We start from the raw sequence: 22,906 nt of genomic DNA, 5'->3' as shown, positions 1-22,906 counted from the left end.
CACGGACCAAAACCACAGCGAGACGGCCCTTCGCCCGCTCCACGGCTGTGATCGGGACAGACGGGACAGGCCTGGGGGGCCCGAGGAGGGGGACCCTTGCACGCTGCTCCAGGGATTTCAGCGATGCACGCGTGCTGGAGAACAGCCTGAAGCTCCTCAAAGCAGCCGACACAGAGATGCCACGTGCAGGGACAGCGTGTCCACGCAAACACCGGGGTCCCCGAAGCATTCCTCACAATATCCCCAAAGCGGAAGCAACCCACATGTCAACAACTGATTCATGGATAAAATAAAAAGTGGTGTCACCGCAAAGACCACCTGTTGTGTGGTCCCATTTTATGAAATGTCCAGGACAGGCAAGTCCACAGAGGTCGTCCGGGGCTGAGAGAGGCAGGGAAGAGGCACAGGGTTCAAGCGGGGGTGATGACGCTGTCCTGAAATGGACTGTGATGGTTGCACAATCCTGTAAATATACCAAAACCACTGGACGTTACACTGTAAGGGGTGAGGCTGTGACAAAGTGAAAAATAGGTGAAACCACTGAAATAAGTAAGAGACAATCCTGAAGATCTCTAAGATAACAGGAAAACATCAGATTTTTTAAATAACTACATAGATCTTTTAGAAATAAAAATTAAATAACCGAAATCAAAAGCACAGTGGATGAGTTTAACTGCAGAGTTGGCACATAAATATAAATATATGGACTATAAGTCAGAATAAATTAATCAGAGGCAAAACCACTACGAACACAGAGAAAACAGAAGAGCCAAGAAAAACAGTGTCAGCCTTTCTGACACACACTCATTAGAGAGCCACACAAAGGCAAAAGATGCAGAGACACTGGAGTTTCTCCAGAATGGATGAAAAACACCAATCCACACACCGCAGAATACTAACAAATCCCAGGAAGATTCAATTTTAAAAATCCACACCTAAACTGATCATAAAGAAACTGCAGAAAACCAGGTACAAATAAAATCTTAACAGAAGGCGGAGGAAAAGAAAGGATTTCCTCAAAGCAATGGCCTGTGGGACTGACCTGACCTCTGACCAGCCGCGATGGGGAACAGAAACTGCCAAACGACATCCGTGTGCACAGAGAAAACAGTCTGCAGCCAGAGACACGCTCTTCCGAGAATGAGGCGATGTCAGTAGTCTTTTCGGACAGAGAGAAACTAAGACATCTCGCCACCAGCAGAAAATCTTAAAAGACGCAATTGAGGCAGAAGTAACACGGGGAGATGAAAAGTCTACAGGACAAGATACAGAAGGAACGAGGACGGAGAGAAGGGGTCCCAACGCTACGTAAAGGAACGTCTGTGAAATGCACGGAGCTTTTTTAAATCGGGATGAATTGCTAAGACTTTCACGACGTCCTCACGGGGTGTGTGTGATGAATGGCCCACATCCCTGGAATTCGCCACACGTTTACTTCAGAAAAATTAGGAAAAATTGCTCTGGGAATGCACGCCCAGGACTGTGCATTCCTTCAGGCCGAGTTCAGCAGCCGTTAAGCCAAAATGGCTTTTACATGCTTAAAATGAAGTTAAAACAAAACAAACAAAAACAAAGAATGCGTCACAAAGACCAGAAGGTTCACCAAACCGAACATACTAACTTCTGGCCCTTTACAGACCAAGCTGACTGACTACTGGTCCAGATCACCCAAGTTATAGGACGGTGGTTTCTTCTTTTCTGTCGTGAAAGAGCAGTTTGTGGGCTTCCCTGGTGGTGCAGTGGTTAAGAATCTGCCTTTCAATGCAGGGGACGCGGGTTCGAGCTCTGGTCCGGGAAGATCCCACATGCCGCGGAGCAGCTAAGCCCGCGAGCCACAACTACTGAGCCCACCTGCTACAACTACTGAAGCCCGTGCACCTAAAGCCCGTGCTCGGCAACAAGAGAAGCCACCGCACTGAGAAGCCCACGCACTGCAGCGAAGAGTCTCCCCTGCTCTCCGCAGCTACAGAAAGTCTGCGTGCAGCAACGCAGACCCAATGCAGCCAAATAAATTAAATAATTAATTAATTAACTTTTTTAAAAAAGAGCAGTGTGTCGTCCTCAAGCAGAGAAAATGTGTAAGGCGTGCCGGGGGTATGTGGTAGGAGTCGACTTACAGATTAAACCCCCAGGCGCCCATGCCAACCTGCCACCTGAGAGGGGTGTCCCCAGACCCCCATCTGACAGACAGCTGCCCCACTGCCCATGGGCATCACTGTCCACCTCAGGCTTCCTGCCCTCCTGCTAGAACGCACAGCTCTCAAACCCGCGTGACCCACGAGGAGTTCATCGTGCCGTCAAGTGACGCGTAGGGCCCCACAACCCGCGTGTGTGGGTTCGGCGTGAGTGTCGTGCTTCTCTCTTCCTGAGTCAAGGGTGGAGTACTCAGCCAGGGAACTGCATGACCCACGTCCCAACAGTGGGTTTCTTCTCCATGTAACTGGGAGACCCACCGACGACCTCGTGGCAGGACAGAGTCGGCATGTGTGCATTCACATTTGAAAATACAAGCGAAAATTTTTAGAGGTAAACCCTTCTAAAAACATTTGGGAATGTGGCCAGAGAATGCACTATAAACCATAGAGAGAGAGAGTCTGTGTGCAAACCCTGGGGGGACACGTCCGCGTCGGCTCCTGGGGGTTTCATTCATAAATCAACCCCCACCGCCTACTCCCACCACTCATCACACGTCCTGCGCCTGAGAAAAACTACATCCCAGGCACTAGGGGGCCAAAAAGGATCTAGCATATCCGTTCTTTCTTCTCTCCAGAATTCCAATCCAGCTCATGCTTGGTTGCATTTCTCTGTCGAGCAGTCTCATTTCCAACCACATCATACGTTTACGTGAAGAGCATTAGCTGGTGTGTCACCTGGGAATTTCAGGATAACTAGCTCAGAGGAACCTATGACATTCCCAGCATTTACTCTGCTTATTTCAGACAGCCCAGGACCCCACGCCCGCTGGAGGGCTCAGTGGCTGTGTCCCAGGGCTTATCTACTCCTGCAAACAAAGAAGAAACTGGGCTCGTGCACTAGATGTTCCCAGCAGCAAAATTCTGTGTTGAAATAGTGGACACATACCAGTTCGTGTACCCAAAATACCACATAATTTTTTTCAAAAACACAACTGTGCTCCTGGAAAGGCCGCTGCCTTTCAAAATCCACTCATCTCCCTCGTGCAGGCTGCACTGAACCCCAGAGAGAGGAAATGACCCTAACGACGTAGCCCAGGCCCTCCTTGCACAGACGAGGAGGGCGGCGTCCTCAGTAACGGACCGTTCACCCAGAGCCGCGGCCCCCACGCCCGCTACTCCCAACCCCACCCTCCATCGCCCCTCGGGGTCAGCTTCCAGGAAACCCAAAGGGAAGGCATGCCAGCTTCCTCTCCTACCACCGCCTGTCATTTGCCTTTTAAATTAAGGACTGGCCGCCACGTGTAAACATCTTCCCCGAGAGGGAAGGAGTCTCCAGAAATATACTGATGGCTGACGGGAAGATCCTCTCACGTAACTTAAAACATCATTGAAATTTTAAAGAGAAAGATGTTGGCTTAACACGGATTAACACATGCAGTGCGTGTGGGGACCAAGCCCTGTGCTGGCGTTAGCCATTTCAGACAAAATGTGCATTCTTTCTGAAAAATTGACTGCCGGGGCCAGAGACGCCGTGAGAGGAAGGGCCCAGGACGTGGGGGTGTCATGGAGAGGACGGGGGCCTGACCGGCCCCTGGAAACCACGTGGGGCCTTGCGAAGCCCACGCCCATCCACCAGCCCCCACCGCTGTGCGCCCGGGTCGTGCAGGCGCTGTTTGGGTTTGTGTTCAAGACGTCAGAGCCCTGGCCCTCCAGAGGCCACAGAACAGCAGGACCCAGATGGTTCCCGCAAAGCCCTGGCTGGTGGTCTGCGCTGCTGGGGGGGAGTGGGGAAGGGGCCCCGGCCCGGCCGGGTTGCAACCTCAGACAAGGAGACGGAGGAGGAGGAGGAGAGGAGAAGCATCTCATCAGAAGGAGATACTGTCGGACTTCCCCAGCGGTCCAGTGGTTAAGACTGGTGCTTCCCCTGCAGGGGGGACGGGTTCGATCCCTGGTTGGGGAACTAAGATCCCACATGCCTCGCAGCCAAAATAAATAAATAAATAAAAATTAAAACCTTTCTTTAAAGAAAAAGGAGGAGATGCTGTCACTCTAAATGAGACATTTCTTGCTCAACGTCAGATGAACTTGTGGTTGCCAAATGTGAACATTTCCTAGAAGCTTCTGCTTCGGTTCCTAAGTTTTTATATTGTAAACGCGAGATATAATTTTTCCAGCCTCTTTAATAACTGTGGGTTGCTGTTTGGGATTTTCCGAAAGGCCGCTGTTGATACCAGGGACCCACACTTGTTCACGCCCTGGGGTGACTTTCGCACACTGTTGTGGACACACAGGAGGGAGCCTATCGTGTGTCATGTTAACAGAAGCGTGTGTCACTGGAGGGTGTGACTAGTCAGAGGGCGCGTCCCCTTTGAAAACAGAGACGCGTCTCAGTTCTTTCCTTACAGGCATTTATGAATGGATGCACTTTAAATAATATTAAGTGTACATAAAAGGGTTTTTTTAAGAACTTTTACTGGGATACAGTTAACATACAATAAACTGCATATATCTAGAGTGTACAGTTTGGTATCCCAATCTCCCAATTCATTCCCCCTCAACCCTCCCCGCTTTCCCCACTTGGTGTCCATACGTTTGTTCTCTACATCTGTGTCTCTATTTCTGCCTTGCAAACCGGTTGATTTGTACCATTTTTCTATATTCTGCATATATGTGTTAATATACAATGTTTGTTTTTCTCTTTCTGACTCACTTCACTCTGTATGACAGTCTCTAGGTCCATCCATGTCTCTACAAATGTCCCACTTTCATTGCTTCTTACAGCTCAGTAATATTCCATTGTATATATGCACCACATCTTCTTTATCCATTCATCTGTTGATGGACATTTAGGTTGCTTCCATGTCCTGGCTGTTGTAAATAGTGCTGCAATGAACATTGGAGTGCATGTGTCTTTTTGAATTGTGGTGTGCTCTGGGTATATGCCCAGGAGTGGGATTGCTGGGTCATATGGTAGTTCTAGTTTTAGTTTTGCAAGGAACCTCCATGCTGTTCTCCACAGTGGCTGTATCAATTTACATTCCCACCAACAGTGCAAGAGCGTTCCCTTTTCTCCACATCCTCTCCAGCATTTACTGTTTGTCGATTTTCTGATGATGCCCATTCTAACTGGTGTGAGGTGATACCTCCTTGTAGTTTTGATGTGCATTTCTCTAATAATGAGTGATGTTGAGCAGCTTTTCATGTGCCTCTTGGCCATCCGTATGTCTTCTTTGGAGAAATGCCTATTTAGGTCTTCTGCCCATTTTTTGATTGGGTTGTTTGCTTTTTTTGATATTGAGCTGGATGAACTGTTTATACATTTTGGAGATTAATCCTTTGTCTGTTGATTCATTTGCAGATATTTTCTCCCCATAAAAGGGTTTTGAAAGTATCTTACGTGCCCTGATCTATGTTACAGTGGCCGTCACATCATTTAAAACACGTGGATCTTTCCCCAGTTCAACGTCTAGAATATTTAGCTCACACTTGGCTCTAAAGTGTAATGTCTCCTATTGTCCAGCAGATGGTGGTATTGGACACAGCGCTGCCTGTCACAGCCTGGGACGCGGGCCTGGGGTTCCAGACAGACCCCAAGACCCCAGAATCGTCCCACCCGGCAGAGGAGGACTGGGCCTTGCACCCCCACCCACACCCCCCGCTTGTCCTACAGCGAGCATCCAGGCCCAGAAATGCAGGGGGTGCCGTGACCTGCAGCCCGAACCAGAGGAAACAGAGCAGAACAGCAGCAGCGGGCCGGCTGCCCCTGGCCAGCCCCGTCCACAGCTTCCTGCCTGGGTTCTCTCTCCCCCTCCAGGGCTGCGTCCGCCGTGGGACATGTGTTTGCCTCTGTGACGGTTGGTTTCACGTGTCACCTCCATGGGGCCCGGCCGCCCTGATGTCTGAGTAAACATCACTTCTGGGTGTGTTCCGGTGGCATCACCCCATCCACTGCCGGCTCAGCCAGAACAGAAAGAGGCAGCGGGGTGAATGCAATCTCTCTGCCTTTCTGCTTGAGCCCTCCTGTCCCGGGCCCTCCTGGCTCCCGGGCCTTCAGGCTTGGGCTGCGGTCTACACCACGGCCTCCAGCTCTCAGGCCTGGAGCCGCCCCATGGGCCACCCTGCGCCTCCAGCTCCAAGACGGCTCATCGCGGGGCTTCTCAGCCTCCAGCATCTCGCGGGCAAATACTTTATGACAAGTCTATTTCCAGCAATAGACAGACATAGACGTAGATATAGACATAGATGGGTATGTATACAGACAGATGTGCATCTACGTGTCTATACTGATATCAGCATCTGTCTGTCTCTATACCTCCTACTGGTCCTGTTTCTCTGATGCAGCCTCCATGATCTCGAGCTGGAAATCACGAATGGTGCAAAGATCGTTGGATGTGGGGCATCAAACGTCTAAGAAACGGGAGAGGCGAGCAGACAGGCGGGCACAGGAGGGCAGAACGTGCGAAATCAAAGACCCCCGCCCCCATCATTGCCGCAGAGGACACACGTGTGTGCGTGTGCATGTCTGTGAGAGAGAGAGAGAAGCTCTGACGCTGGGTCTTCTGCTCTGTTTCAACTCGTGTGGGAGGCGCATCCCAGCACATCGATTTCCCGCCGCGTGAGTCACACCCGAGGTTTGAAAGCACTGGTCTGTTCGACAGCTGACTCCTGCTGGCATTTCTGTGGCTTGGACGTTGCCAGGCTGTGTGGGTGGGACCAAGTGCTTGCTGTGAGAATTGAAACAAAAACGAAACAGCGGCTGGAGGCACGCAGGGCTGTCCTGGCGGCTCCCCCGCACCCCCGCGCTGCTTCCCGCTCCGGCCGCGCCGCGTTCACCCCGAGGCGATGCGCGGGGGCAACCGCAGCATCCCCCCCTCTGCCGAGGGCCGCGGGCGCCCGCCCTGCTCCCTGCAGGGGTGCAGCCCCGAGACGGGGCCCAGCTTGTGCCCTTAAGGAGGGACGCCTGCTCCCCCCCATCCTGGGACTCCGATGGGGAGCCGAGTCCCTCCCGTCCCAGGAAGGACAGGGACACACACGTGCCCCCTGCCTCGGCCGCTGCGGGCTGGAGTCTCCGCTGTCCGCGGCGAAACCCGCCTCGGCACTGACCCCGCAGCCCCGTGACACGCGCCGGAACGCAGCGTCCAAACCACGGGCGTGGTCTCTGCCCTCCAGGGACTCACGGCTCAGCAGGACAGGCTTAAAATAAAGTACCTGATGAATGGGTGGGTTGATGTGGTGGACGGAGCGTTGACCAGTTTCACCAGCAGTTAAGTGCACTTAGTCATTGGCTGTGATGAGCAACTTGATTATAAATAAGTAGAACAATCACACGTCGTGACCAACGCTGGGAAGGACAGAAAGGGAGCCGCGGCAGAAACACGCGGGGTGGGGGTGGGGGGTGGTTGGAAAGGGTGACGTCCCGGGCAGAACCCCCACCCACCGCCCCGGCCAGCCAGCCAAGGCCCAGCCAGGAGCCCGCCTGTGCCAACGACCCGGCCAGGCCCGGCCTCCTCCTCCCGTCCTGCCCCCGGGAGGGGACATTCCTCTGCCCGAAACACCCAGGCCGGGTGCCAGGCAGCTCAGAATGACCCTGTCCCCCGAAGCCCAGCAACATCACTGAAAACGGCCCATCGTACATGCTCACCCCACCCCGCCTGCCTTTCCCCTGGAAACCCCAGTAAAGGCGGTGGCCTCAGTCTTCCCTCCGTCCTGTCCTCTGCCCCTGACCCCCTGGCCATCCCCGCCACGTGCCCGGGATGGCCAGCTGTGCCCTCTTTCCAGGGGACTGTGAGCAACGTGAGACCGACCTCCCCGGCCGTCACCCACTGGGCTTTATAAATAAAGACCCACCGCAGAGCGGAGAGGAAAAGTCAGCCCCCTCTTGATGTCTCGGTTCTGGTGGGCGGTGTTTTCTAGGAACGGTCAGCCTGTTCGTGGCAGACAGAGAGGTGACAGGAGAGAGAGAGGAGGCGGGGAGACTGCGGGGAGGCGGGGGCTGTGCTGACGAGATGAGGCGCCCACAGAGGCAGGAGGGAAGTGGGGAACCAGTGCGGGTGCCTGGGCGTGGGTGCAGGGGTGCGGATACCTGGGCGTGGCTGCGGGGGTGCGGATACCTGGGCGTGGATGCCTGGGCGTGGCTGCAGGAGCTCCAGCGAGGGTGGAGGGTGGTGTGGGGGGGGCCCTGGGTGAAGAGCTGGGAGGACACAGGAAGGGAGGCCCTGAGCAGGCAGGTCACAGAACCCGCATTTCCGAGGTGGGCTGTGACCTGCAGGTAGCGGCGGAGCAGACGGAGGGAGGGGCCCACGCTCCTGGCAGGCCAGGGTCAGCTGGTCTCGGGACGCCCTCGCCCAGCCTCCGCCCGCTCTGAGCCCAGGGTTCTCGCGGAGACGGAGGAGGGGACGGGGGAGCGGTCAGGGCCTGAGGGTCTCTGGTCCCTGACTCTGCCTCCCAGGACATCGAGGTCACGGAAAGCTGGCTTTTTCCGGGAAGAGGAAGCTCACTCCTCCCTCATCTCCTGGGGCCACAAAGGCCCTTCCTCTTCTGGGTCTCTGCTCCTGAGAGGACAGAAGCCCAGCAGCCCTGGGCTCGCTGTGGTCACAGCCCCGCCGCCCGCAGGGCCCCGACACGCCCTCGTATTGGCAGCACCTGGAGGACACGCCGGCCCCCGACACGCGGCGAGCAGGTGAGAGGCGGGTCAGTCCAGGCCCCGTGAGCCCCGACAGGCGGTCCTCCCCACCTCAGCCTCGTGGGGGGGTCAACGGCACAGGCGGCCCCGGCCCCATCCCTCTCCTCCGCCCACCAGCGCCTGAAGCCCAGACTCGCTGGGCCCCCGGGAGGCACTGACCGGCCAGAACTTGTCCTCCTGCCTCTCCCCGGGGCCTCTGACACTCTCCCCAGAACCACCTGAGCCCACGTGTGGTCCCTCACCTGCTGGGCTCAGCCCCCCCAGAGTGCAGTGTCCTGGCTGGGTACCACCTTCTCCAGGAAGCCTTCCCTGATGCTCAGGACCCCCAGTCGTGCCGGCAGCCCGGACACGGCTGCGCTAGGCATGCTCACAGCTGGGGTCCTCACAGCTGGGCCCCCTGCCACCTCCCCCCATCCCCTCCCCGGGCCCCCCGCCCGGCTGCCTCGCATCCTGTCTGCGGCTCCAGCCCCGTGGGGACTCACAACTGCTGAGCTAACAGCTCCTACTTATGGTGTGTTATCCATCCCTTCCCAGAACCTGAATCTCTGCTCGGGTTTCATGCATTTGAATTGTGCCACATAAATGATTAGTAGCTAGACGGGGGCGGGGGGCCCATCTGTTCCTCGGGCCGAGGGTGAGAGCAGGACTCCCCTGACCCAGGTACAGATCCCGGGACCTCAGCCTTCTGACGTGAACACGCGAGCGCATCACAGAAAGGCCTCTAACTGCGAAGGAAACCCGTGAGGCGTGAACACACTCCTCGGCCGCTGTCTCCGTTGCGGTCACCTCTCCCGGCAGCACAGGCCCCTGCGAGGTGCCTCATCTGCTCCTGGACGCGGTCCCGCTGGAACCCGGGACACAGTAGGAGATTCAGACCAGAGGCCGGCGGAGAGAAAGAGCCTTTGTCTGCCGGGAGCGGCCGGTTCCCACAGCCGCTTTCACACACACACAAAGGCAGGCGGCGGACACTGCTCTGCTGTTTCCCTGTCCCTGGTGTTTACCGAGCCGGACAGCAGGGAGGAAGGCGCCTGGGAAAGCAGGGTGTCGGTCACAGAAGCCTTCCGAGAAAAGGACACGGGAGGCTGAAGAGCAGAAAACGTGGGCCAAGAAAACCTGGAAATCGCCCCGTTGACGTTCACGCAGTGGGAAGAGCTGGGGTGCTGGGCTCGCCCTGAGTCCGCTGCCCGGAAGGCCTGGATGTGTGTGTGCTCAAATTTTAGAGGGTTTCTGAGTTATGCCAGGGAAGCAGAAGAAAATGTTTTCAGCCTTGGGGGAGCCTCCGGAACGGCAGGCCCACGGGCTCTCAGGACCCACGGCGGCGGCGCTGCGTCCGGGGACCAGGCCGCCCTCCCCGCTCAGCCAGGGTCCCCATCCTGGGCCGGTTTCAGACCCAAAGCGAAGCTGATTCTAGCGCGGAGATGTGACCACATCCTTGTAAACGTTACCACTCGAACCCCACAGTCGCATTTGAAGAGTAAACCCTCTAAACGGCAGCAGCTCTTGGGCTGGACGTGGGAGCTGAGCCCTGACCTCCCACATCCCAGGACAGCGTCCGAAGGAAGACAGGCTTCGTGCCTTAACCTGATACCAGGTTGCTCGTAGATGATTCTGGAGGTACCTGTTGTCTAAAACCCAAGAGGAAACAGGCCCGCCTGACTTGGCACGTGCAGTGTGTGTAAAGCTCGCACGATACGGAAACCGCCGTCGTGGGCGCGGCAGGTACTTTTGATGTATTGCACTTTTCCTGAGACTGTGTGTGCAAGCCCAGTCACACCAGAACTGCTCAAATTTTAGAGGGTTTCTGAGTTGTGCCAGGGAAGCAGAAGAAAATGTTTTCAGAATGCATAAGACAGGTTAGCATCACATCTGCAGAAAAAGGAGTGGGTTTGGATTTGAGTCTCACCAGTGTCTGAGTACCTCCCCCAACTGGGCTACTCCGTCAGCCCAGGGACTGCGGGGCTCTGGGCACCGACCACTCCGTCCAAACCACAACACCAGGACCCTCGACCAAACTCCAGCAGGTCCGCCGGCCCCATGAGACTGTGTCTTGGGGGTACCAGGCCCCATGGAAACGCCTGCCCCCAAAGCTCCGGGCTGCCGCAGGAATTCACCATCTGTCCATCCACACCCAGCTGCAGCCCTGACCTTTCAGAACGTTTACTTAAAAGGGGTGACCAGTGTGGGTCCTCTCTGTCCCCCTGAGACGCCCATGTGCCTCCCACAACGTGGAGCACCCTCAGGGGCCCGAGAGCCGGGCCTTCGAGAAGGAAACTCAGGAAGGACGGGCTGGCCTCCCAGGCCCTCGGGGAGAGTGGAGCCCTAACGCGGCAACTGCCAGCTGCCGACACGCAGCCCCGTCTCGGAACAGGGACAGCCCCTCAGCACCGCCCGCGGGGCCCCCTTTCCCCTCCCTGCTGCCCCGGCCTCCTGCTAAAGGGCCGTCCCCCCCGCAGGAACCCGGGGCCCTCGGCTCTTCCCGCCTTGGGTGGGGACTGAATGGAGTCTGTTGTCACCACTTTAACGAACGTCCAGCTGTGTTTGTCTTCAGCAGGCTTCAAAGGTCAGGAAACCCACACTCACACCCAAGCCTTGATCTGGAGGGAGGGATGGCGGCTCCCAAGACGTCTGGAAGAGACGCGGGTGTGGTGAGCGAGACGGTGGCTTGGTAAGGCTGGGGGGCCAGAGGTGCAGGAGCTTCGGGCCGGACACTGTGGACACAGGCCCGTGTCGGCAGAGCTGGAGGCGGCCGGGGAGGAGGCGGCCGGGGGAGAGCAAACGGGAGCACGCGTGCTGGACAGTTTGGGTCCGGCGACTCTCCTACAGAAAATCAGGTCCTGGTCACTGAGATGACAGCCCCCACCTGCGCACGTGCCTTCTAGAGACGGCTCTGGACACGGATTTTCATAGAGAAACGTCAGGCAGCCGGGTCGGTGCTGGTCACTCCCGGAGCCGTGGTACTTTCACCTCCGTCGGGGCGGCGGCAGCGCCCTCTGCGTGCCCCCGACGCGCCTCCCCGCGATCCCGGGCCTGGCGGTGGGGGGCACGCTGTCCTGCAGGTCAGCACGTGCTCATCCGCGTGCCCACGGCCCGCAGGTGCCAGCCGAGTGCCCGCCCTCCCGGGCGCTGACCGCGGATCCGCCGACGCAGGGCTCGATACGACCCAGCCCACCCGGTCTTCCCGGAGCTTGGCTTCCAGGGAGGAGACAGACCACGGCAAACAGGAAAACACCTGCTCTAACGAGATGTCAACAGGAGACATGATCTCAGAGGACAGTAAAGCAGATAGTAACAAGAAAGACCCGGCATAAGTGAGAGTGAGAAGAGGGAAGATGGCATAACACATACAGACAGTACAGACTTGATCTAACCGGCTGATGAGGAGGAAGGCCTGACACTGCAGGACAGTCATGATAAAGACATGATGCACTGGACGTGAGCAGGGACGCGGCCTCGCGGGTGGTAACGGGAAAGACGCGCTCACTGGGTCTTTACAGGAGCCGCTGAGAGAAGCGACAGGCCGAGCGGACAGACCGCGGCCAGGCTGGGGGAGGAAGGTTGACGGGACGGTGTCGGAAGGCCATCTCCGGGGCGGGACAGAGAGAAAGAGGTGGGGGCGGGAGACGTGGGGACAGAGGGCCCGGGCAGAGGGGACACAGCGAGCACTGTGGGGCGGGCACGAGCGTGGCGCAGGTGAGGACCCGTGAGGCAGCCCGGGCGCCTGGGAAGCGTGGAGACGGGGGGCGGTCGGGGTGGCTGCGGAGGCAGCCCTCGGGGCCGCAGCTGCAGTTTGGGCTCCATCGGGGTTACTGAGCCACCGGGAGTCTGTGGGAGAGTGACAGGCCCTTCCCGGAACGGTCATCCTCGGGGAGATGGCGAAGGCCAGAGGGCGAGGAGCGCGCCGAGTCCTCTCCACGTACTTAAAACCCTGCCGGTGGTCGCACAGGACCCCGCGCACTTTGTCCGTAATCGTCAAAACGCGGAAGCAACCGAGATGTCCTTCAGCAGGTGGTGGATAAATAAACAGTGGTCCATGCAGGCAATGGGATAGTATTCAGGGCTAAAAAGAAGCAAGCCTTCAAGCCGTGGAAAGGCAGGGAGCAAACCTAAATGCATTTACTGACAAAAGAAGCCAATCAAAAGGCCACTGTGTGATTCCAACCCTGGGACATCCTGGAAAATGGCAAGCCATAGAGACAGTAACAAGACCAGTGGTTGCCAGGGCGGGGGAGAGATGAACGGGCAGGGCACAGAGGATTCTCGGGGCAGGGAGTCCACTCTGGGCGACACTGTCATGGTGGACACGTGTCACCCTCCCTTCGTCCAGACCTGGGAATATACGACAGGAAGAGCGAACCCCAGCGTACACCATGCACCCTGGGTGACGGTGACGTGTCCGTGCAGGTTCATCAATTGTACAAACGTCCCACTGGTGGGGATGCTGACGGTGGGGGAGGCTGTGGTGTGTGGGGCGGGGGTGGGGGGGACCCGTCAGTCAGGTGAGATCGTCTCCACGGCCAGAAGCAGCACCGCACCTGCCAGGGAGGTTCGGGGAGGGCCACACCTGTCCTCAGGTGGAGCCGGCATCTCAGCCCAGTGTGACTGACTCTGACACGGCAGTTCTGGGGGACAGTCTGGGACATCCCTGCTGTAAGTGGGGTCCTACGTCCCTTCCTGTATCCTGCGTGTGACAAACACCATCGCTTTGGGGGTGACCTGAACCTCACAGCGCCAGGTGGCGTCTGCCGGGACAGGTGCCGGGGCGAGAGTGAGCAGGTGCGGTGCCAGCAGGGAAGGAGATTTGCGACCCTCGGCTCCCAGCCCGTGCCCCTTGGTGGTGTCTGTTACAAATGCAGGTTCCTGGCTCCACCTCAGACATAGTCCGTGGGACTCTCTCCCAGGAATTCCTGTTTTTAATCAGTTCCCAGTGATTGTCCTGGACTCTGAGCTTGAGAAGACCTCAGCGGACAGTGTGACAGGTAAACGCACACCCCTGCCCTCATGGGCGCGCTGCAGGGGCTGGAATCCTATCTTACGAATCAGGAAATGTGACAGTTAATGAGCCCAGCGGTCTGTCCCACAACATAGCAGGAAGCAGCACCGCGATTCGGACGGATCACGAGCGAGCCCACCGCGGTGGTTTCCCTGCTGAGTCCCCATCGGCCCCGGGGGAGCTTTGCGGAGTTCACATCACTGATGACCAGCTGTCAGCGGTCGGTATCTACCCTTGGAGACACCCCAACATGCTCACAGCGTGAATTCTCTGGGATGAGGCTGGTGCGTTCAAATGCTTGATTTCCTTTGCTGATATGTCTGGGGGAGTCTTCTAAGATGCAGGAAATTAGTGCAGACAGTTACCGGGCGCCCGCCCCGTGCCCAGGCCCCTCTGCGGTTAGTGCCACGGGCTAGGGACACGGGATACCAGCCCGCGGGAAGGTCTTTAACGGGCTTTGTTTACGACCTCCGGAGAGCTGTGCACAAGGAAATCACCATCACGGCGTCACGGGCAGCAGGCCTGCCGCATCTGGAAGGGGCCCCGGGCTCTGAACTGCCTCCCCAGTACGGGTGCCCTGCACCCCTCCCAAAGCAGCTGGAGCTGGAGCTTCCGTGCGCCGCAGTGGGTCAGAGCAAAGGGCGCCGGGAAGCTCTTTGGCACACTCATCCCGACTCCCGCTCGAAACCAAACAGAGCGCAGTGGACCATCTCTAAACAAGGCCCGCCCTGCCAGCTCTGACGCGCACGCAGGTCAGCGCCCCCGCACACACGGGACGCAGCGGACGGCCAGCCCTCTCCACGCCTCTCTTCCTGGTGCAGGAAATGTCCGGGGGGACGCCTGGCGTCTCTCTGCACCTCCGCCCACCCGCCTCGCCCCCGGAGGAGCGGAGCTAAGTACCGGGTTTGGGGGCAGCCCTGCCCTTCACACTCTGGGCTCTCTCTCTGCGTCTGCACCCGCCGTCTGTGCGGGTCTTCATTGATAAAGGTGACTGAGTGAGAGGACTCTGCACTCCTGATGACATCATTGGACGGCTGAATTATCCAGTCCTGACGCCCATCTCATCTAGGGTTTCTTGTTCTGTGAAACAATAAAATTTCCATATTGGTTACCAAAAAAAGTCATGCTACTCACAGTGCCCAGGAAATGAGAGGCCTGAGATTTTCGTGATGGTGCTGGGCTTCGGGGGACAGGGGCATCCCGAGATGCCTGGCACCCGGCCTGGGTGTTTCGGGCAGAGGCACGTCCCCTCCCGGGGGCAGGGCGGGCGGAGGAGGCCGGGCCTGGCCGGGTGGTTGGCACAGGTCACGGGCGGGCTCCTGGCTGGCCCTTGGCTGGCTCGGGGCGGGGGCGGGGGGGGGGTCCTGTCCCAGCCAGGCAGGATTTAAGATGTAAGACATCACAGTAGACGTAAAATGTTAAATGTACACCATCCACCCACTCCCGTGGATGTGCGGCCGGGATTCCGTGGGCTGATTCGTGGGCGCACAAGCCACTCGGCCAGGCACCCCAAATCCCACCTTCTCTCCCCTCCTGTGCTGGCAAAAGCGCCTGTCTGACCACGGAGCCCATGTCTCAATTTATTCAGAACTTGGTTGGCTGGGGGAGGGGGCCGGAGGAAATCCCCTCAGGCCCCAGTTCTGTGCCCTTTTGGATGCTGGTGGGATGTGGTGCTTCTCAGGGACCGGAGGGAGCAGGGAGCGTGGGGGCGGGGGGGGGAGGCCAGGGAATGCGATTCCGGCTTCACCCGACGCACCCGCGGGACCCACGCCCTCTGTGGGGGTCGGGCCGTGATCCAGAGCTGCGTTGGTCGAGTTTCTTATTTTCTCTACTGTAGGATGTTTTACCCCGGGAGAGCCTCCGCTCCCAGGGCCCCAGCTCCTCAGAGACCGCAAGGCACACAGACCCCTTCTCTCATCCACTGCCCCCCCCACCCCCGCCCCCAGTGCCCCCCAGCCCAGCCCCCACCCCCAGCTCCGCCAGCCCCCCAACCCCGCCGTCCCCCCGGCCCCAGCCCCCAGCCCTGCCGCCCCCCGGCTCCGCCTCACACAGGTGACCATCTCCCTGCCCGGCCCCCGCCGCCTCCTGTGCCCGCACCAGCCCTGCTCACCCGCGGCCTCTCCCCTGAGCGGCGCCGGCCGGGGCGGGGGCACGGGGTCCACAGCACCTGCTGCCTGTGAGGAGGCTCCCCGCTGGGGACCGGCAGCGGGCAGGACCCACCAGCGTCCCGGACTCCTCACTCACAGACGGACACTCCGGCCCCGGGCCTCGCAGCGCCGGGCGCACCTCCCAGCCCTGGGAGCACCCTCCCAGGAGGACACCCACCCCCGGCTCCGCTCCTGAGAAAAGACACAAGAACAGCCGCGCAGGTTTCAGGCGCGCCGGCAGCGCCCAGTGATTTATTTCATCTCGGCAAAAACACACAGACGTTGCAGGTTTCGGGGGATTGGCACCCAGGACCCAGAAACTGCAGCCCTGCTCGCACAGCCAGCCGCCCCAACGGTGGCTGCAACGCGTCTGTTTGTCTTTAAGGCCCACAACACTGCAGCCCTGCTTACAGCTTCCAAAAGCCTCGCAGGAGCTTTCATCTCAGGTGAGAACACATCTCCCTTTCATTTCCATTCATTCCAAACCAGTTCACCAAGCAGGCGTGTGGCACCCGCCCCTGCCAGCCCCTGCCAGCCCCTGCGCTGAGAGCTGGAGCCACGTGGTCCAGGCACCTCCCTGGAAGGGGAAAGTGTAGAGAACGTGGCCGCTGGCGTACGTTCAGATGCAACCACAACATGACACCTGCCCATCTTTAGCTCTTCCTATCTTCCCGTGAAAAATGACATTGCAGAGGAAAGGGAAAAATAAGAACACTGATTTCTTTTTAAACACCAAAATAAAACATTTTGTAAGCTAGGAAAGCATCTAAAATAAGACAGAGCACAAAAGAGCACTTTTGTTTACATTTCGCCCCAGGAAGGTGTTACAACAGATTATGTCCTGAAATCATCTTAACTTCAGGAAAACGCAGAGGACCTCAAAAACATTTCATTTCATTTCAAAATCTTTTTTACAGGAAGTTACCCAAGAGACCCACCGATCAAACAGTGGCTACCAGAATTACTAAAGTGACACCAGAAATGAACAGAAACCAGCAGGTGATTCATTTTAAGTATTTGTAGCAATACTGATACAGGGAGGAGTTTCAACTAAGTAGCAGAAGAATTTCCATGGCATTCATTCTCTTCAAGGGAAGGAGACTGGTGCCACCACAGGCTCAGAAATCAAGTCACTGCGTTCCAAATCCAGTCCCATAAAAGCTGCCAGGGCCCAGGTGCGCTGGGGCTGTTCCCCAAACCAATGGTAAAAGCAGAAAGAAAACAAAGACGTCTTAACCCCATTCCTTTGGATTCCAAATGAACCTTAAGTCATTGCTTGTCAACTAACCAAAAGATCAAGCTTTCCCAAATTACAGCGTGTCCCCTTAAAATGCCACTGCTCTTTCAAATATATGGAAATGTCAGTGTGCGTGGGTTTCTTAATTTCATGAGAAATATGGGTGGATGTCATAAATGCACTAGCTTCATCTGACTCTTAACTGATCGAACAGCAGGAATATTTTTGCACCGTTACTCTACATAGAGCTCACCACATCCCACTGAATGTGACAAGCTCCTTCCCCCAAACATCAGACCCGGAGACAAGTCTCAGCCAGGCCTATCCCTCCCCCCAGCCGTCCTCCAAACCAAGGATCTCGCATGGGTGGCTTTTCCATTTGTGTAACTGGTGCACCACCCTCCTGGCCCCACACCCCAGGAACTGGCCCCCCAAAGCAAAATAAACTGGTCCTCACAGCACGCCAGGTCCTCTGGTATCTGTCCTCAGTGATATTACTACTAGAAATGTGGTCTATGACGTTCTAAATCCTCCACCCATCCTTAGGCATCCTCGGGTATCTCATCCTGACAAATCCCGGGGACTCCGGGGCCAGCTCCCACAGGAAGTGATGCTATGTCTGGTCCAGGCATTCCTTCGTTTGATTAAAGGATGAAATAACATACAAACCCTCCAGCTGGGCATGCTATCGTGTGGCTGTCCACACGTGACAGCTAACCCGTCTCCCACCTCCTGGGGGAGAGTTTACTTTGGAAGCCAACTTGCAGCGTTTATGTTTTTAAGGGTAAACTTCATAGGAATGATTTCTCAAGTAAAATCACAGTGATAATATCTCATGAGTTTGATATTGAAAGAATGAAAATATTAACTTGGCTCCATTTCATATAAAAGTTTTAGCATAAGTAAAGAAAGTCTGGAGAAAAATGTACTGTTTCCTTCTACCATGTCTCCAGTTTACTCCTACAAAAAGGCCAAAGAAGCCAGGCAATCCGAAGCCTGTTCTTCTGCCTAACGTGATGGACCAAGTTGCCGAGCATTCTCTCGGGGCAGGAACCGTCGCGGGCAGGCACACAAGTCACCAGAATGCACCAGCTGAAGGGGCAAATCCGCATCGCCTGGCACTCGCATGACTCAAGCTGTCACTCCTAAACATGCTTAACTAATCACTTTCATAACCAGAGACTCTTTAAAAAGCATAACCGATGTCCCACACACCCACTGACTGGCACAGAGAGCTAACCTCCCATCGCTGGGTTCATGAGTAAATGATAGTAAGGTACACATGACTTCAGCTACTTACGTGCCAGTATCTTTCGATGTGTACTTTTCCTATTGTAATTTTTAAAAAGTGGATTGGACTCAGAATCCAAATCAGTTGGCCTCTATTTATGAGCATATATTTTATCCTTAAACTTTTAATAAACAGTAAGCCCTGCCTGCACATATTTGGAAAGTAAAACATCATAACCAATGGGGAAAGATCAACTGATTTGTTTTTGATCCTTGTGCCCTATCAAAGTAGTGAATTTCAAGTTAATTCTATTAAGGTATTTTGGAATTCACAATTAGACAAATGTCGCTTACTTACTAAACTACATGATAAATATGTTATTTCCCCTTATGTCCATATGCTCACTGTCACTGCCACTTCTTAGACGGATGCTTGAAAAATGAATTTCCCTCCTCAGAATGACAGAATTCGTGTTTCAAACATCATAAGCAGTAGGTTCCAACTGTGCTGCACGTTTTTCTTCAGAACTCTCGAGAAGAAAGAATTTTAACCTTCTTTTTTGGGGGGTATACTACTCTCTTTGAGCCCACTGTAAAATATCACTGCAGCGGAGCATGCCTGGTGGGTACCAAATCCTCCTTTTAAAGCAGACAAGCACCGTGGCCACTGTCAGCTCTTCCTACTGATGACATGCTCTTTGGCAAACATTCAGTCGCCAAAGATGTAGAACGGAAATAAGAATAAGCCGTTACCATATCTGACTGTCATCATGAACACCCCTCAACGTGGGAATCGTAAAGCCATCTCAGTGACACGAGGAGAGAGACCTGCTCTTGAGGCGCGTGGGCCTCTGACCCCGTCAGGGTCCCTGTGATGACAGAGGAGCCACTTCCAGGGCTTACTGCACAGGGGAGCTTATTGGTAATCAAAGACGTCACCCTTCCTGCTTATTACATGTGGAGCTGAGCCACCCGCAAGCTGAGTACATACGGCAGCAGCTTTTAAACGAAGCTACAAAGGGCTGATGAGCTCTGCTTCTCAATTACAATTTTAAACTTCAAGCCAAAAAAAAGCACGACCTGCTTTCAAGGGTTCCACTAATACAGTTCACGCTGGCCTCATTTGGGATCTAAACTCTGGGAGGTGGCCCCCAGGGGCCTTCTCATGGTGCAGGAAGTGCCTGTAGCCGGTACCCGGTAGCCCCCAGAACTCCCGGCCACTCCACGAGGGATGCGGTGTGCAGCAAGGCCCGGTATGCTCCCGGCCCCACCCGCTGCACCCGGAGGCTTCACCTCTGATTCTACATCCTTCTTTCTCGGGTATTTTCTATCTTATTTGTAAGGTCATCTACGTGCACACATCCTACATCTTACGCCACTGACCCCATTAAGCAAAGCCAGGCAAAAGGAATGCCGAATAGGAAGCGGGCCTGAGTACAAGCGTAGCAGAAGGTCCTGCAGGCCCAGCCACAAGCTTCTACCGTCTAAGGAGCTCCCCGTGGGCCGCGCCCACCCCCGACCCTCTCCCTCCCCGCCTCCACTCCCCTCGCCCCCTGCCAGTTTCCCAGCTGGGACCTCGGCCCACGGGGCGACCCCGGGCCGCCCTACGCGGCTCCCTCCTCGCCTCGCTCCGCCCTCTCCGGCAGGTTGAGCGCGAAGGGGAGGAGCAGGCCCCGGGCGTCCGCGGGCACCTGGAGCGACCGCAGCTCGAAGCTGCCGCCGGGGCCCGCGTCGCCGGCGCCGGGCTCGCCGTCCGGGGGCGGCACGAAGCGCCAGGTGCCCGCGCGGCTCACGCAGTAGATGCTGCCGTCCAGCGCGGCGCAGCGGAAGGGCGGCAGGCCGGCGGGCGCGCCCGGGGGCCGCAGGGCCGAGGCGCAGCGGCTCCACTGCTTGGCCAGGCAGTGGTAGCGCAGCACGCTGACCCCCCCGGCCGCCGGCGCGTCGCCGCGGCCCCCGCCCAGGTCGAAGCGGTAGAGGACGCCGTCCAGGGCCACCATGTCGGCCGAGCGCCCGCGGCTGCTGCTGCACGGGCACTCCTGCCACTCGTCGCGCCGCGGGTCGTACTTGAGCAGGCGGTGGAAGAGCGAGCCCCCCGACACGTAGATCTCGCCGTTGCAGGTGGCGGCCTCGTGCGCCACGGCGAAGGCGCCGCGGGGCAGCGGGGCCACGGCGGCCCAGCGGTCGGCGCGCGGGTCGTAGCGCTCCACGCTGAGCAGGCACTCGCCGCCCACGGCGTACAGGTGGCCGTCCAGGGCCAGCAGCTGTAGCTGCGAGCGCGCCTGGCGCAGCGGCCGCACGCTGCTCCAGCGGTCGGTGGCCGGGTTGTAGCAGAAGACGCGGTCCGAGGGCCGCGCGCGGCCGTCGGGGCCCGCGGGCGCCACGCCGCCGGCCACGAAGAGGTAGTTGTAGAGCACGCACAGGCCGCAGCCCCGCGCCGGCGCACCCTCGGGCAGCCGCGTCAGCTCGCGCCAGGCGCCGGCCGCCTCCTGGAAGCAGTAGACGGCGGCGGCGGCGCCGCGGGCCTCCGCCTCCGCCGACGGGCTCTGCGGCCGGCTGCCCGCGCGCTCCCCGGGCGGCCCGAGCGCGGCGGCCAGCAGGCGGGCGCGGCCGGCGCGCAGGCGGCGGCGCAGCAGCAGGTCGCGCTCGGCGCCGGACAGGCGCCCGAAGACGGAGGGCTCGCGCAGCACCTCCAGGTAGTGGTCGCTCATGAAGCGGTAGGCCGCCTCGCGCAGCTCGGCCAGCCGCTGCCGCTTGGCCGCGCCCAGCACCTGCAGGCAGTTGGCCAGGCTCAGCTGCGGCGCCACGGCGTCGGCGGCGCGCTGCGCGGCGCAGGGCAGCTGCAGGCGGCGCGCGCCGGCCACCACGTCGGCCACGTTGTCGGGCCGCACGCCCGCCATGCGCCCGCTGTAGGCGTCGGCCAGCAGCAGCCGCAGCGCCGCCCAGCCCACGCCCTGCACCCGCAGCACGTCCCGCGAGGCGCGCGCGCGGAAGTAGTCGCTGCGCGCCGCCAGCACCGCCTTGTGCGCGCGCAGCCGGCGGCCCGACGCCTCGATGAGCAGGTCGGGCTCCCCGTGCTCCGGGCCGACGCCGGGGGGCAGGGGCGCGGGGTCGCCGGGCTCCTCCGGGGACGCGGGCCCCTCGGCCGGCGGGCGCTCCGCGGGGGACGCGGGCTCCGCGGGGGACGTGCGCTCCTCGGGGGACGCCGGCTCCTCCGGGGACGCGGGCTCCTCGGGGGACGTGCGCTCCTCGGGGGACGCGGGCTCCGCGGGAGACGTGCGCTCCTCGGGGGACGTGCGCTCCTCGGGGGACGCCGGCTCCTCCGGGGACGCGGCGCCCGCGCTGCCGACCTCCCACTGCCTCGCCACCACCCGCCGGCCGCCGCGACTCGAGGGCGGGGAGGCCGCGGCGCCGTCCGCCGCGGAGGAGGCGCGAGACTGCGGCGGGGAGTCGTCCCCGGAGCTGAAGCACAGCGACGCGCTGAGACTGCAGGGCGTCTGCGCCGGGGACGGGGACGCGGCGCCCTCCCCCTCGGCCGCGTCCGGCGGCGGCAGGCCGCCCTCTCCCGGAGCCCCGGCCGCGCCGCACGCTGCGTCCCCCGGGTAGAGGACGCAGGCGGCCACCGGGCTCTCCATGCGCGCGCGCCCGCTCCGGCTGCCGCCCCCGCTCAGCAGCCGCGCATGACCTCGCCCGGGCTCGGGCCGCCCAAGGTCCAGCGCTCCTCCGGGGCTCCCGGCTCCACACGCTGCTCCCGGCGCGCGATCAGACTTCGCTCGCGTCCACGCTGCCTTTCGCGCACACGCCGCTCCCCGCGCGCCCTCCCGCTCTCCTCTCCGCTCCGACTGGAGCGCGCTCCCGGCTGAACTTGTGAACCCGGCGAGCTTCCCGCCGGGCGGCCGTCCGCTCTGCCGGGGTCTTTGTGCAGCCTCGGTCTCCGCGCGGCGCCGCGATGCTCCGCGCGCGGGCAGCACGGCCCGGCAGCCGCAGCCGCGGCTCCGACTGTAGGTCCTGCTCCGCGGGACTGAGCTGTCAGGTGCTCCTAGGGAACCGGGCCTGCCTTTCTTCCCGCGTCGGGGTCTGTGCCTCCACACTCCATCACAGCTCTGCCTCCGAGGACCAGAGACTGCGGGCCACGCTTTAGAACTCTGCCTTGAAGTCGTTTTACGGGGAGCCGCGCCCAGGAGCTTGCTCTGAGTGCGCGCCTCCCCTCTGCGATGAAGGTTTACGGGCGGTCAGCCGGACAGTGTGTGTGTGTGTGTGTCCTGGCGTCGGTGGCGCTCCTCCTGGGCCTGCCTCGGCGATGTTCACCTGGGAGGGGGAGGGCATAAATCACTCGCCAGGTGGGTGTTAGGAAAACACAGTCCCTGCGCACACCAGACCCGCCTTCCTCACGTATCCATCGGGAGCCTTCCTCTGCGACTTCCTTTGCTGGAGTGTCAGGCGTTCCCATGTCATGTCACCATGCTGTCCGTGTTCCTGTTTGTAGGA

General features: G+C 58.8%; 1 protein-coding gene across 1 annotated transcript; it reads right to left on the bottom strand.

Annotated features, from left to right (window-relative positions):
- Positions 1-20,025: 20,025 nt before the first annotated feature.
- KBTBD11 (kelch repeat and BTB domain containing 11) lies at positions 20,026-22,053 on the bottom strand. The gene has a single exon (XM_057697940.1). The coding sequence runs from the start codon at positions 22,051-22,053 to the stop codon at positions 20,026-20,028; it is 2,028 nt and encodes a 675-aa protein (XP_057553923.1).
- Between the last annotated feature and the right edge of the window lie 853 nt (positions 22,054-22,906).

Source organism: Hippopotamus amphibius, chromosome 10 (assembly GCF_030028045.1).
Source record: "Hippopotamus amphibius kiboko isolate mHipAmp2 chromosome 10, mHipAmp2.hap2, whole genome shotgun sequence".
NCBI lineage: Eukaryota > Metazoa > Chordata > Mammalia > Artiodactyla > Hippopotamidae > Hippopotamus > Hippopotamus amphibius.
This window is presented reverse-complemented; position numbering and strand designations above follow the sequence as displayed.